General features: G+C 37.7%; 1 protein-coding gene across 1 annotated transcript in view; it reads left to right on the top strand.

The window, feature by feature from the left end:
- The window catches only part of GRIN3A (glutamate ionotropic receptor NMDA type subunit 3A), a 189750-nt gene that overhangs the window by 48268 nt on the left and 126659 nt on the right, over positions 1-14823 (top strand). Inside the window, exon 2 of the mRNA XM_084783367.1 lies at positions 9123-9730. Coding sequence (XP_084639493.1) covers positions 9123-9730 — 608 coding nt within the window. The remainder of the gene's footprint in view (positions 1-9122; positions 9731-14823) is intronic.

Here is a 14823-nt window from a genome sequence, read left to right as displayed (position 1 = left end):
TAATCCTACCACCTACAAAGCAAAAGCTTTAAAGTTGTGAGACAATTGGAGAGCTATACCTAGGTTTACTAGCCTGCTGTGGAAATGCTTGCTGTGCCCTTCTAGAATCTCAGTTTTACTATCCCTTGTACCAGAAAAAGCACGTAGTCTTCTGTTGTCGTACTGTCTTACACTTCGTTATCACTCTCATGCGCTTAATATCACATGTCCATTATGTGGTTCTGAATTACTTGGTAGACCATATTATTCCTTTCTGACAGTGGCCAAAACAGAAGTCTGAAATTCCATGGCAGATCCTTTCCTGATTCACATCCTGTCCTCAACATTCTCAGTGATATTAGGGCTGTTCAATTCTTGCTAAGGCATATTCCTTGATTTATCATATTCTTCTTTGAGACAAAAGTGTTACATAGCAGTTACACATTTTGTTTTCTTGCAAGTCATATTGACAAGTATTAAAAGGGCTTTTTAAAACTAGGCATACTGAAAAATCAAAAAGATATATGACATCAGAAGAGAAGAGAGAAAACGCACTCTCTGTGCCAGTCTCACTTGGTTCTGTAAACACAGAAGTCAAGTGAATACATATAACTTGCACACTTTATCCTCCCCCCACTGGTCACTACAACTGGTGTTGACATGAAAACATGATGGATCCTTGAGAAAGGATCTATTATAGCAGAAAAGGTAAGGTAAATGTTTACCAAGTACTCCTGTGTATCTGTAATAAAACATCTCTAATAGTCAGATTGTGCCTCCTTCTAGCCTTCACCTTTCTTCCTACTCATCTTTCAGTCCTTGATATCTACTGGATCACTTAGCATTTCTCCAGTGCCAAGGTTAGTGAAAATAATAGATATGGAAAGCAGTGTGTCGTGATTAACTCAAAACTGTAATCCATATTCCTCTTAGTCTACCACCGATCCTGGGTTCTACTTCTTGTTTACTGCCTCATTCCTAAACTATTCTTCAATGTTTAGTCTGGTATTTATAATACTTCCTCCATTAAAATCCTAATGGAGCACACCATGTTGGTATTATTCACTACTGGAGTTTCAGCAATCATTACCCAATACTAGGCACAAAATAGATGCTGGACCACATTAACTAAGACTTACACTACAGCCCTTAGTGTGACATTCCTAGCCTCACCAGCACCACTGCTGTCATTATACAGGACCACTTGTTGAAATGTATAATGTATTAATGCTTTGTATGAATGATATCTAATTCTTACAAGTGTCTTAAGGTAGATAGTATTAATTTGATTCCACAAAGGGGAAAATAAAGCCTAAAATAATGATTTTCCCCACATAACTGGCATCATTTAGAGTTTTGAGGGATGCTAAATGGAGCTGTGTATTCTCTTCCTTGACCCTCCTGAAAACTGTGATGGTGGAAACTGTGTTGAATTCTAAACTCTAAACAAATGTGTATTTTTGATCATTTATTTAATGTATAACTTTGTTTTTATTTATTGTTTGTTTGCCTTCATGTATATAAGTACACCACATGCATGCAGTATCTCTAGAACTGGAATTATAGTTGAATATTAATGCTGAGGACTGAACTCTGGTCCTCAGCAAAAGTAGCAAGTAGTCTTGCTACATGTGTGGCCTTGGAGAGAAAATAAGGCCAGTATAACAAGGCACAGCCAAAGGCTTTTATGATGATCAAGGGTCAGGTGACAGGAACAAAGCACAATCATCCAGTACAAAATGGCAGAAGAGGGGCGGGATATAAATGAACAACTTAGAATGGCAAATGATATATTTATAAGGAACCATGTGTGGTTGCCACAAATCAACCTCAGCTGTACACTCTGATGCTTTTGCTATTTCTTCTACTCCTCAAAATGCATCTCCCTGTCTATGTTATGAAATATAATGAGTTTTCTTCACACATTTTGTTGCAGGAGGATTTCAGCTGATTGTCTTTGAAGACAGTTCTGTTGTACATGCCAACATTTCATCATAAAGTAGACAATATGACCCCTAGTCTTCTCTAGTCCAAAAAGTAGAGTCCATTCTGCACCTCCATCTCAGCTTTTCCCAGCCACCTGCTGTAAACATACCTTACTCAGCATTATTAATCCAACTGCATCAGGCTTTGAAGTCCACAGTCTTGTCTTTGAAGAGTTTATTATATACACTATATAACTGGTGTTTTATATACAAAGACACTAAATTTTCAATAAATCGTGAAATAAATAAATCTTGAAGGATATATCCTTCAGGATATCTTGTTTGATTAATCTTGAAGAAGATGTTCTAAGATCCTTTTGATGCCATTACAGCTTCTCATTTTGCACACAAAATTCACTCAAATATAAGTGAAAATTTTGAGTGAGTTTTTCTAAACTTTCTTATTCTACCACACACAAAACTGGTCCCTTTAATTTTGTATGTCTAAAGCTGGTCTCATTAATTATGTATATGGGGGTGACCTTAAGTGAGAACCCTATCAGCAGGGGATATGAAGCCTGAAATGGCCACCCCCTATAGCCAGGTGGGACTTCCAGTAGAGGGAGAAAGACTTCCACATAGCCAGTCAGTGACTGGTCCAACTTCAGTCCCATGTCATGAGAGAGAGCTTACCCTGACACTGTTAATGATATTCTGTTATACTTGCAGACAGGAGGCTATCATAACTGTCATCTGAGTGGCTGATGAGAACAGATGCAAATACCCACAAACAAACACACAGTGCTGGGAATCTTATAAAAGGGGGTGGGGTGGATTAAAAGAGCCAAAGAGGTCAAGAACATCACAGAAAACCTAGAAAACCAACTAACCTGGGCCCATAGGTACTCACAGAGGCTGAACAACCAACCAGAGTGCATCCATGGGATGGATCAAGGCTCCTCACACACACACACATATGTAACATAAATGCAGTTTAGTCCTCATATGGGACCTCTAACAGCAGGAGCAAGGCTGTCTCTGATTCTGTTGCCTGCCTATGGATCCCTTTTTCCTAACTGAACCACCTTGTAAAGACTCAAGAGAAGAAGATACACCCAGTTCTACTTGAAATGCCAAGGGGAGCCATGATATCCATGGGAGGATTCCCCTTCTCTGAGAAGAAAGGGAAGGGCAATAGTGGAAAGGGAAGGGTTGTGAAAGGGAAAGAATGGGAAGAGAGAAGGCAGGAGAAATTCTGATCAGGGTGTAAAGTTGATTAATTAATTAATTAATAGTTAATTAGTGAAAATTGTGTAACTATCTTCTTTAACTGATTGTCATTTCTCAAGAGCTGCTGAAATGGCAAGCTGAAATGGCAAGATGAGTGAAGAAAGTGACTGAAGGCCATGTGCATCCTGGGGAGCAAATAGGACCCCCAATGGCCCAAAGAACCTCATCCAATACGTGCCATGATGCATCACTAAAATTACTAAGTTAGGTGAGCTCTTAGAATCACCTGCAGATGGCTATTACTGTATGCCAACGGTCTATTTCCTGTGTTGTTCTTATCAAGTGGAAAGAATAGGGCAGATTATCTATTAAAAGCACAGGTTTCCAATCCAGCAAGCTGGAGTGTGGGTTTGAGACGTTTTTCCTCAATTGTTGTGTCCCCTTAAGAGAAAGAATTACTCTCTTTCTAACCCTGACTCTGTCATCTGTTAAAGGACACTGATTGTCATAGCCACCTCATTGGCCTTTTATGAAGATAAAGCATGACACTATGCATAACTTATTGCAGACAGCACTACTCATTAGTTTTATTTTTTAAATTATAATTCTTAAGGATTCTGGTTTCAGAGCAGGGGCTATGCCTTATGTTTTCCTGACTTCTTAATGCCACTATAAAACAGAATTTATTTAAAAACCTGGACTTCTAAAGAAAGAAGCTTTACGGTTAAGGAGAAGGAACAGGACAGGAGCCTACCATAGAGGTCCTCTGAAGGACTCCACTCAGCAAGGGATCCAAGCAGATGCTGAGACTCAAAGCCAATCTTCAGGAGTGGAACACAGAGAGTCTTATGGAAGAGTTGGGGAATAGAAGGACCTGGAGCGGTCAAGAGCTCCACAAGGAGACCAACGGAGTCAACAAAACTGGGCTTGGGATGGGATGGCGGTCCTACAGAGATCGATGCACCAACCAAGGACCATGTATGGTGAGGACCAGTCTCCTTATGGAACCCATAATATAGGAGCAGGGACTATTTCTAACATGGACTCTAGCCCCCTGACATATTGATCATTTCCCCCAGGAAAAGAATACAGACAGTCCAGGTGAGATTTGATAGGCTGAGGTCAGATGTTAAAGGAGGAGGGCTCCCTTTCTGTGGAGTAGAGGAGGGACGGAGGAGGGAGGAGGAGAGAGAGAAGTGATGGGACCAGGAGTCAAAGATGGAAGGGGTTACACTCAGGATGTAAATTGAATAAATTAAAATTTTTTGAGTAAAATAAAAAGAAACCAGCTTTAGTTTTCAGTAAAGAAAAAGCTTTCTGCATAATATAGCTCATATGAACTGTGATAAGTTAAGAGAAAACTTCCTGTGTCAAACTTTACAGCAGGCAATTGTGTTTTGGAAACTTGTACCAATTCTGAAAAGATCCAAATCTGTACTTCACAAAAGAACAAAGATTACATCTTGGAACTCCAAAAGTTGGTGTCCAAATTTTCTTATTTGTGAAGGGAAGTTGGAACTCATTACCAGAGGAAAGTGTGGGAAGGCGGTGACTGTGAGATCGCCTGTTTCCAAATACACATCTGTCGTCACTTGAGACAAAGCCTCTGTTTTCATGTAAAAATGGTTGGTGCAAATGATATCGGTAAAATATGTCTTATTGCTGATACAACTGTGTACACATAGATAAAATGTTGGAAAGGCATAGCAATGAGATAATCACTTTAATAAGCACTTCCAATTCAAGACTACATTCCACAAGCTAATTTCCACAGGTACCACTTACTGGGTATTCCTACTGTTCCAGAGACTTCCCATGAATTACCACACTTTCACACTTAATTCTCATGAGGAACCTTTATGTGTTGGACATAGTCTGTTGAGGTTATTTTGGAGATAAGAGTCTATGGTTCCAAGATGTTAAATTATTTGCAGGTGGCCCCACTTCTACTTAGCTCAAACCAGCATCTAAAACCTAATGCCACATAGCCCAAGGGAAAAGAAAAACTTAGATAACTTAAAGGGGCACTGGCACTACCAGAAAGAAGAGTTTGGGACCTCAATGAAAACATTGTAGACACTATTGAAAAGAATGCTGCAGAATCAGACTGGAGGAATATAGAAGCATAACATGTAACCATCATTCATCTAGAGCGAGAAAGATACATGTATTGTAGAACGACAAGTAGGAGACTTTTGAATAAAGTAAAGTCAATAATTAATTGCTTATGTTCTTACAGAAAATTGCTGTTTATCTATCTAGTGATCACCTGGTTTGAAATACATCTCTCATTCACTCTCCTGAAGTTCAATCAGAGGATATCATACAATAGAGGTGTCTGCACCCGCCTACTTCAGCTGACCTTTTCCTGGAACATTCCGCCCTTCCTAGCCCTGCCATACTTCATTCTTCAATAGGTTGTAGCTGCTAGGACTTATAATTCTATGAATTGTCTATTTTTTTAGCTGCTTATATGTTGTCCATCTCTTAGTCAATGCATAGGCAGAGGGGACATCTCACTATAGAAGGTTTAAATTGCCTTTTTGGGTTGGACTGTGTTCAGTAAAAAATTCTGTACCCTTGTTTACTAGGAGATGTTACTTATTTATTATGAACACAAACACTTTGTTTATTACCATTTCTGCAAATGTTGGTATTTCATGTTCCTTCACTTTTTGTTTATAATAGATTTTTAGTGCCAGAAATAATAGCTTATAGTATTCAGTTTAATGACTCTTGCATCTTCACATATTCACCTAGCTAGTCTATTTTTAATGATTTGATATTATAGCTTCACTATTAGTAGACAGAAGCTTAATTGTTTACTTATTTATTTGATTTTTTGAGACAAGGTTACTTCGTGTAGCTCTGGCCATCCTGTAACTCTTTGTAGATCAGAATGGCCTCAAACTTAGAGATTCACCTGCCTTTACCTCTAAAGTGCCGAGATTAAAGGTGTGTGCCACCACTGCCTTGCAGGAATTTATTTTTATATTGCAGAATCAAGAACTTAAAATATATCATTTTCTACATTTTTTCAATTCAATCTCATAGTTTCTTCCATTTTACTTTGTATTTCATGAATCATACATTAAGTCAATATATTTAATTGATGTTCTTTATGTGTGTTAATGTATGTGTTAACTTTCCATAAGAAAATTTATAAGAATTACTTCTTAATTCTCTTTTTGTATTTCCATTTTAAAACTATTCTTGCCTTACAAAAATTGATTTTCTAATATTGTAATATAGGCTAAAGCAAGACCCTTCTGTAGTTTTCAATTTTTGTATAATTTGCCTCAAAACTTTTTTTAAAAACTTTTAAAATCTTTGCTGAAGATTTTAACAAAATTTTTAATATAGGGCTTGAATGTTGTTATTGTTATTGTTGTTGTTGGTGGTGGTGGTGGTGGTGGAGGGGTGTGTGTGTGTGTGTGTGTGTGTGTGTGTGTGTGTGTATGTGTGTGTGTGTGTGTGTGTGTGTGTGTGTGTGTGTGTGTGTGTGTTTGCATGTGCATTCATGTTGTACAGGATGGAGAGAGACTTTACCATCAACTTGAGAAAAATTGCACTATGCTTCATTTGAAACTGCTAGATAATTATCATTAGATGCTTCTAAAGTATTACTAATAAATATTTAGTTGAAGAATTGCTTCACTTAAGACTGTAAAAGAATTAGCACCAACATCTGGAGTTCCTCAATAGAACTGATTATAAGATGAGTCTGATTACATGGATTAATCATTATCTGCTGGGAGACAACAGGACTCTTTAGCTGCGTCTCGTGTTGCTTTTTCTTGCCAAATGCTTTTATGCCTCCATCTAGTGCTGAATTATCAATATGATCATCCTTGCTCTTCTACAAGCCTGTTCCTCGCACTCATTTAGTGAATTCCTCTGTGGGAGGTATTGGAATGAACCTTGGCTACAAATAGGGCAAAATGTTGGGTCTTGAAAGTGTACTGAAAGTGTTTTCCTTTCCAGTCTTTCGATTTTTAGTCTCTCAGATTTTGATCAAAGTCTAGGAAATGAGGTGAATGAAAGAATAATTCCAATTGACATACATTGTCTCTGGTTCAATCTGTCAGAAGAGAGATTTAAGATACAGTTGTAGTCCGTTGTGTGAGATGAACACTATAGTGCACGTGAGGCAGTCTGCACTGCAAGGAGGAGGAACATGAGACAGATATAAGATGATTAAGTCTTTATAGTCATCAGCAATAATCAAATAAAAACTCAAGTCACAGCATCAGGAAATCAATAAATCAAATACATTGTAAATGCACAGACATACAAACAAGTGAACAAAAACAAAAGGTAAAAAAAACAAAAACAGATCTACATTCAAAGAAATATGAAATCGTTCACTCTGAACCAAATGTGGGTGGTCACAACCAGAGAACATAAATTTTAGTAATTCTAAATTATATGAACTAAAGACTGGGAGTTTACATAGAGCTGTATATTCATAACAAATGATACATCAATAAATACATTCAACAAATACTTTCATTGGGGCATTAGATAGGCAGACTCCAGCAAATCAAAGGGATCATTCCTATAAATCCTAGATGTTATCACATTCTTAGTTTAGGATTGATGGCCTCTAGAGGTCTGTTGAGCTCACCAACACATTTTAAGAAGATAACCTAATACGCACAAGACTGTCAGGTCAAAAACAGAAGTAATGAGAATAAATTATAATAAATAAAATACACATTAAAAACACAGAAGTTAAGATAAATGGCTTTAAAGAGCTTACATAGCCTGATAATTTTGTTTCTTAATTTTAAAACTATTTTCTCTATAATCATATTGTTCTGTGCAGCTAAGGTCAGTCTATGGAGTCTTTAATATGGAGAGAACTTCAGTCAACAATAACCTAAACGACTTTTTAGAAATCTGGATAAAAGCACTAAGTTTTTTTTAATGAGTATAAATGGAATCAAATACATTTACAGGTGAAAGGAGTTCATATGAAAATACTTATCCTGGGTCAAGAAAAAATGGATTATCCAGTGTGGCTTGGTGTATGTTGTAGGAAAGGAAAATTATTACAGACTAGAATTTTTTGGCAAGCTCTCAGACATAGTCTAATAATTCTCAATTGGAAGATACTTCATTCAAATTGATCAATTTTTGTTGTGCAACCAACATTTATAAGGCTTTGTTCTAAACTTTCTCAGGAAATCGTTGTTAAAGGATAAATGTGTCAAGTGTCTGCTGTTGGAAAGAATAAATGGCAAATATATTAATGTTGCAAGACTGCCCTTCAACTGTGCAATTTATAATTGTGGCTATTAAGTTAAAAAAAAACTCTTACAAGTTCCATGAATAAATGGAATAGTAATTTAAGTTTCATGAATACATTCAATAGCACATTTTTGATAGCAGGAGTGCAAGATCATCACAAATAGAAATGTAATCAAGCCTTTTACATTGGACTATACACTTAACCATGATGTATGTACCCTAAAATATTTCATGTGTTTTAGAAGACCCTTGATCAAGGGTCCAGAGGTGTATTCATTTCTATATTATACAAGAGTTGCAATGGGCTAGTTTGTCTCTAGTGGTTGTTTCATAGAAAACAAAGCAATTTCTTTCACTTATTTCTCCTGAGTGGAATATCTAGCAGATGAGTCATTAAACACAGTGTAAGAAATATGAGGCATTAAAGGGACTGATTGTAAGGAAGACAACCCCCATAAAAATCTATGACCAAATATATGCTTATATCACTTCTCACATTTACACCGAGAGTTATCTTCTCTCTGGAACTCTTAACAAAATCATCAGGAAATCAGGATAAAGAGTTGATTGCTCATTAGCAAAAGAGGGCTATTTGTTTTCAAAGTAAGAGAATTTTATATCAGAGGAAATATCACAGGGGGAAAAAAGGCCTTAGCCTCACAAGAAAGAGGAGAACCTCGTTATGGTCTTTAACCAAGCTTTCTAATTCTTCTTTTTCATTATCTTTAAATACAGAATCCCCTGCACCTGCAGCTGAGTTTAGAAAATTCACTAAGTTCTGATGCTGATGTCACGGTCTCAATCCTGACCATGAACAACTGGTACAATTTTAGCTTGTTGCTGTGCCGGGAAGACTGGAATATCACCGACTTCCTCCTCCTTACAGAGAATCACTCCAAGTTCCACCTTGGGACTATCATCAACATCACTGCTAACCTGTCCTCCACCAAGGAGGACCTCCTAGGTTTCCTGCAGGCCCAGCTGGAAAACATTAAGGACAGCACACCCACGATGGTGATGTTTGGTTGCGACATGGAGAGCATCCGGCAGATTTTTGAAATGTCCACACAGTTTGGGCTATCACCTCCTGAACTTCACTGGGTTCTAGGAGACTCCCAGAATGTGGAGGAACTGAGGACGGAAGGTCTGCCCTTAGGGCTCGTTGCTCATGGAAAAACAACACAGTCTGTCTTTGAGTATTATGTGCAGGATGCCATGGAATTGGTCGCAAGGGCTGTAGCCACGGCCACCATGATCCAGCCGGAACTTGCTCTCCTTCCAAGCACGATGAACTGCATGGATGTGAAAACCACAAATCTCACTTCGGGACAATATTTATCAAGGTAGGATGTAAAGCCTGGGTTACGTTTTCATTCAGAGAGCTGGGATAGCAAGTAAAATTTTTCCTGTCCGTCCACTGTGCAGAAATACTGGGTAACTCTAAAACCCATTGGTTCTGAGATTGTTAGGGGGCAACGAAAGACCAGTGTCTCGTGGTCTGTTGTCTGTGATTTGATTCTGTATTGAGTGCTGTATTGTAGGGACAGCACTCAGCGCTGGTTAATGCCTTACTCACTGTTGAGTTCTTGGCAGGATATTTAAAAGCTTTGAGCCTCAACATTCTACATAGTGAATCAAGATAACATAGACTAGCTTGACATAGTATAACAAATAGGTCACTAAATTCTATGTGAAAAATAATTAACCCATAGACGGCTCACATAAAAGCAAAGATTATGTTTTTCTTGTTTATTCTTTCCCACATCATTAGACCTGAACAAATCCCTCTAAATACGTACAGAGAAAATATTAACTACATGGAAACAGATTTTTCTCTCTCCTAACAAGGTTTTAGGCAGTCACGACCCTGGTTAAAGGCAAAGGATTCAGAACTACGCTGAGCTAGAATTTTAATTCTGCCTCTTGGTTCTTGTACCACTCGGTCAAGTTACTCAATTAGTGTCTTAAGTTTTATGTCTGCTTATAGAAAATGGATGTAAAATTGATATAAACATAAGATCCTGCTACATGTGAAACTGTTGTGATAGGTAGCAGGTAGAAAATAGAAGATATGTGATGGGTGGGTGACAAATAGATCAATAGATGGTATGTAGGTGAAGTATAGATGACACATGATACATCAATGATAGATAGATAGATAGATAGATAGATAGATAGATAGATATAAAGGATGAATATATAGAAGTAATCATTCCATAAGAGTACTTTTCTACTATGCTGTTTATTATTTTATACTTAACTGCACGCGTGTGTATTATAATTTGGTATATTTCTGCTTAGTAGTTCTCTTGATTCAGAAGATGGGATGGAAAACTTCATTTAAAATAAAAGATAATTCATCATATGGAAATGGTCTTATAATTACTGGGAAAGCCAAATGTCCTTAAGTGATATATTTTAGTCTACTTGATTTTTATCTAGAAAAGGATGCCCTACAGTTAGAGAGGCCAGGTCAGCGAATGTAGACTAAGACATGCTTTAAATCAATAATGTTAAATAAGTGGCATTTGAATATACAAAATATAAGGCAATTTTATATCTTAAGAAAACATAAGTATTTAGTAAAAGATTAGGATGTCTTCATAATTTTACATGTAATTAAGCTGACTACCTAGTATACACAACAATCTACTAATAGCCAGGTGTGTGGCAGAAATGAAAAGTAGATACAATGGCACACACCTTTAATCCTAGCATTTGGGAGCAGAGACAGGAGGATCTTTGTGAGTCAAAACCACTCTGGGCTACACAATGAGTTCCAGGCCAGCCAAGGATATACAGTGAGAGCTTGTTTCAAAAAAAAAAAAGTAAAGTAACTCAAATTAATTTTTAAAAATCTATTAATGATAAAATTGAATGTTGTATCAACCTTTCTTTTTCCCATATAGTATTTTAATATTCATAAGCTCAAACTTTATGTGTATTTTATTTTTTCAGCATCTACACAGTAAATCTGTTTGTGCCCTAGTCATAAGTGAGGTTCAAGATTTTATCTAAGAAAAAAAACTTCTCCTTGTTAACAACTACATAAGTAAAGCTTCAATTCATAATTTTAAACCATGTTTATTTGAGAGGGCAGTCATAAGCAGCAGGAAAAACCTGCTGAAATTTACACTATACCAGCCAGCTCCTCTTGTCTCCTGTAAAATGGACAAGATGAGAAAAAAAATCTTTCTGTTTGTGCTCTAAAATGTTTAAGGAAAACAAGTAAGAATATCTGTTGGCCCAGGTTGTATGTACCTCAAACATTCATTTTATCAAGGTCAAATGATCTTTCTGGCTTCTCAAGGCTTAATTTACAGTAAAATCACATTTCTTGGGCTGGCAAGATTGCTCAACGAGTAAATTAGTATGCACCAAGACCAAAGACCTGAGTTCCACACACCCCACCCCCAGCGTTACATAGTACGAGAAGAGAACTGGCTACTGCATGCTGTCTTCTGACAGTCCATGCTTGCACAGTGGAACATACATACATAAATACAGGCATGCATGCATACACACATACACACATGTGCACACACACACATGCACACATACACACATGTGCACACACACACACATGCACACATACACACACACACAATATTTACGGTCTCTCTCCACAAGGATCCCACGGCAATTTCTATATTGACTTCTACAGTAGCACTTAGCCTTTTCATCCTGACCTGTCTGGCTTCTGAGGAGAAAACAAAGTCCACTAAGTTGAAACATTATTATTCACCTTAGTCCAAAGCTTAACATATAGAATGCTTAATAGATTTACTTACAGAGAAAGGACATTTTTATTGTATTTGTGTCCCCACTGTCATTTACTGTAGAGGAAAATGGATAGTTAGTGAGTAAATACTTTCTAAACTAAATATAAAATTTTTATCTAGCTACTTACACTCTAGTTTTCTTCTTTTTTTTTTTTTCTTACTTCTTTTACTTTTTGTCTCTGTGGTAAAAGGCTCTACCCTCATGATTGTTCTCACATATTTTATTCCACAAAGTTTGAAAGTTATAAAAGAAGAGTATGAGGCTTGGAGCCCAGCGGCAGTTCACAACGCATAGGGGTCAGGGACAATATTTTCATCCCCGTGGGTGTGCGCGAGAAATGAGCTCAAAGAACCTCAGAACGTATGCCTAGGACTTTTTTACACTCCCAGAGGAATACAGTCAAAGAAAAAAGTTTCAAAGTGTTCAGGACAGGGTCAGGAGAAGTGGACATATTCCCCAGAAGGCGTCTTTATAATGAATAACTTAAAGGCTGCCTCAAGCCAGAAAACAGCTCTAGATTTTCCATCATCCTTATTTATTTTGTTTAATCCAATCTTTTAGAAAGTTAGTTATTCTCAGCCCATAAGTCACACCTGCATACAGTAATTTTCTTAATTGTCCCTAAATTTTGTGAGGCTGACCCCACTCCCCGGCTGCACAATGAAAGCCTGGAAGATAATGAGCCGTGACTAGCTGGTCCCGGAGTTATGCAAGCTTTCATTTCTCACACAGTCATTTTCGCTTTGGCCTGACAGAATTGTTAACATTTTAAAATGTTAATGAAATTGCCCCAAACATGGCATTTTCAACACAGGTTTTTAGACTAGGAAAATAATTTCTTGTGGCAGACTACACAGACATAATTACAGGTATAAGGGATCTAATTCTTCCCAGTTGCCCACAAGCCACACCAGACGTCCATCACGACTCCGTGTAGACAGGGGGATTAGAGGACCAAGGTTATTGTATTATCTTTAACAACAGGTTTAAAAAATGTTTTACTAAATGTTAATTGTTTGAGGCAACTGTAGTTAGCGCATTATACTGACAACCCCTCCATGAATGCACATCTCTGTGTTTCTACTCAATCAATCAATCTATCTGAAGTAGAAATGCTAAATACTTGAGTCATGTCATTTTAGAGCTGGCAGGCTAATGCATAAAGGCAAGTTATAAAATTCTAGGATCTGCATTTTCCCTGCCCCACCCCCACCCCCATGAGATGGCGTCTTGCTCTGGCTTCCTGTCTGTCCTGGAACTCATGATCTTCTGCCCCAGATTTCTGATGTGCTTGGATGGCAGGACTACACCACTGTGCTCAGAGGAATAAACACTGCTTTTAAACACATGGAACAGAAATCCATTCACATTCTCAGAGATTTGGTGTTATATTTTAACAAATGAATAGGAGTTTTCACATTGGAGCTAATTCTATATCACAGAGAAAGGAATCTATGAATTTATCAAGACCTGAAGAAGAGTGTAACACAGCTGGAGCAGTAATTGCATTATGAAGAGGATCTGAGCTGTTTCTAGGAAAGTTCTCACAGCATACCACATATGGCTTTCTGCCAGGATAAGGCATTTGCATTGCATGTTCCTAATGGGTGTCAACAGATTAGCAGAATAAAGCCACAGTCATAGGGGAGGGGAGTAAGGGGAAAATGGGAGGGAGGGAGCAATGGGAGGATCCAAGGGATGGGATAACAATTTAGATGTAATATGAATAAATTAATAAAATATATTTTAAAATAATAATAATAATAATTTGTAAATGATCAGGATACAAAAGTTATTACATTTCCTTCCTTGCAGACTCTGAACAGTGAAAGTGGAGGCCAATTTACCTGCTGTTCCTGGGGTTCTGATTCAGCAGGCTTTTCTGCAGGTTCTGAGTGTCAATGAGTCCCTTGTTTTCAAGGAAAGAACTCCATGGAGTTTAAATGATCTAGGCGAAGGCAATTCTAAGAATCCAAGAGCTAAGACATAGATACCTTCATCTCCCTGGCCTAGGGAATCTAACACTTTAGCTTATCAGTCACAGTCTTTTTAGTTATTTTAGTGGGGTTTGTTGTTGTTGTTGTTGTTGTTGTTGTTAATTGTATTTGACTACAGATTGAACTTTGGGTCTCATACATCCTGGACAAGTATTTGAACACTGGACCACATTCTCAGAACTATTATTCTGGTGGTGGTGGTGGTGACGGTGGTAGTGAGTGTTGTTGCTGCTGCTGCTGTTGTTGTGGTTGTTGGGATTTTTTGTTGTTGTTGGTTGGTTGGTTGGTTTTGGTTTTTTACTTTTTATCTTGAGACAGGGTCTTGATAAATTGGCCAGTGTAGCCTTAAACTTGTTCTATATCCCAGAGTGACTTTGAACTTGTGGCTCTCCTTCCTTGGCCTCTCAACTAGCTAAGATTACAGGCCCCTACCACCAGGGCCAGCTTTATAGTCCAGCTTTACATTGCTTTGTAGAATAAATAATCTCTTATTTGAACAGCTTCTGCACTTTATTTTGGTATCCTGCAAGAATTCTACGAACTACATAAAGTCAAATTTCTGACACTGGGCCATGCCCTCAGCCGGGACACAGAGCCCAGAAGTCAGAAGACCCAGGTTCAGAAGATTTCCAGTTCTTTCTCTGTCTTCTCAGCAG

This window comes from Acomys minous (assembly GCF_964271855.1).
Source record: "Acomys minous genome assembly, chromosome: 1".
In the NCBI taxonomy this organism is placed as follows: domain Eukaryota; kingdom Metazoa; phylum Chordata; class Mammalia; order Rodentia; family Muridae; genus Acomys; species Acomys minous.
The sequence above is the reverse complement of the archived record's forward strand: the minus strand, read 5'-3'. Positions and strand labels throughout refer to the sequence as shown.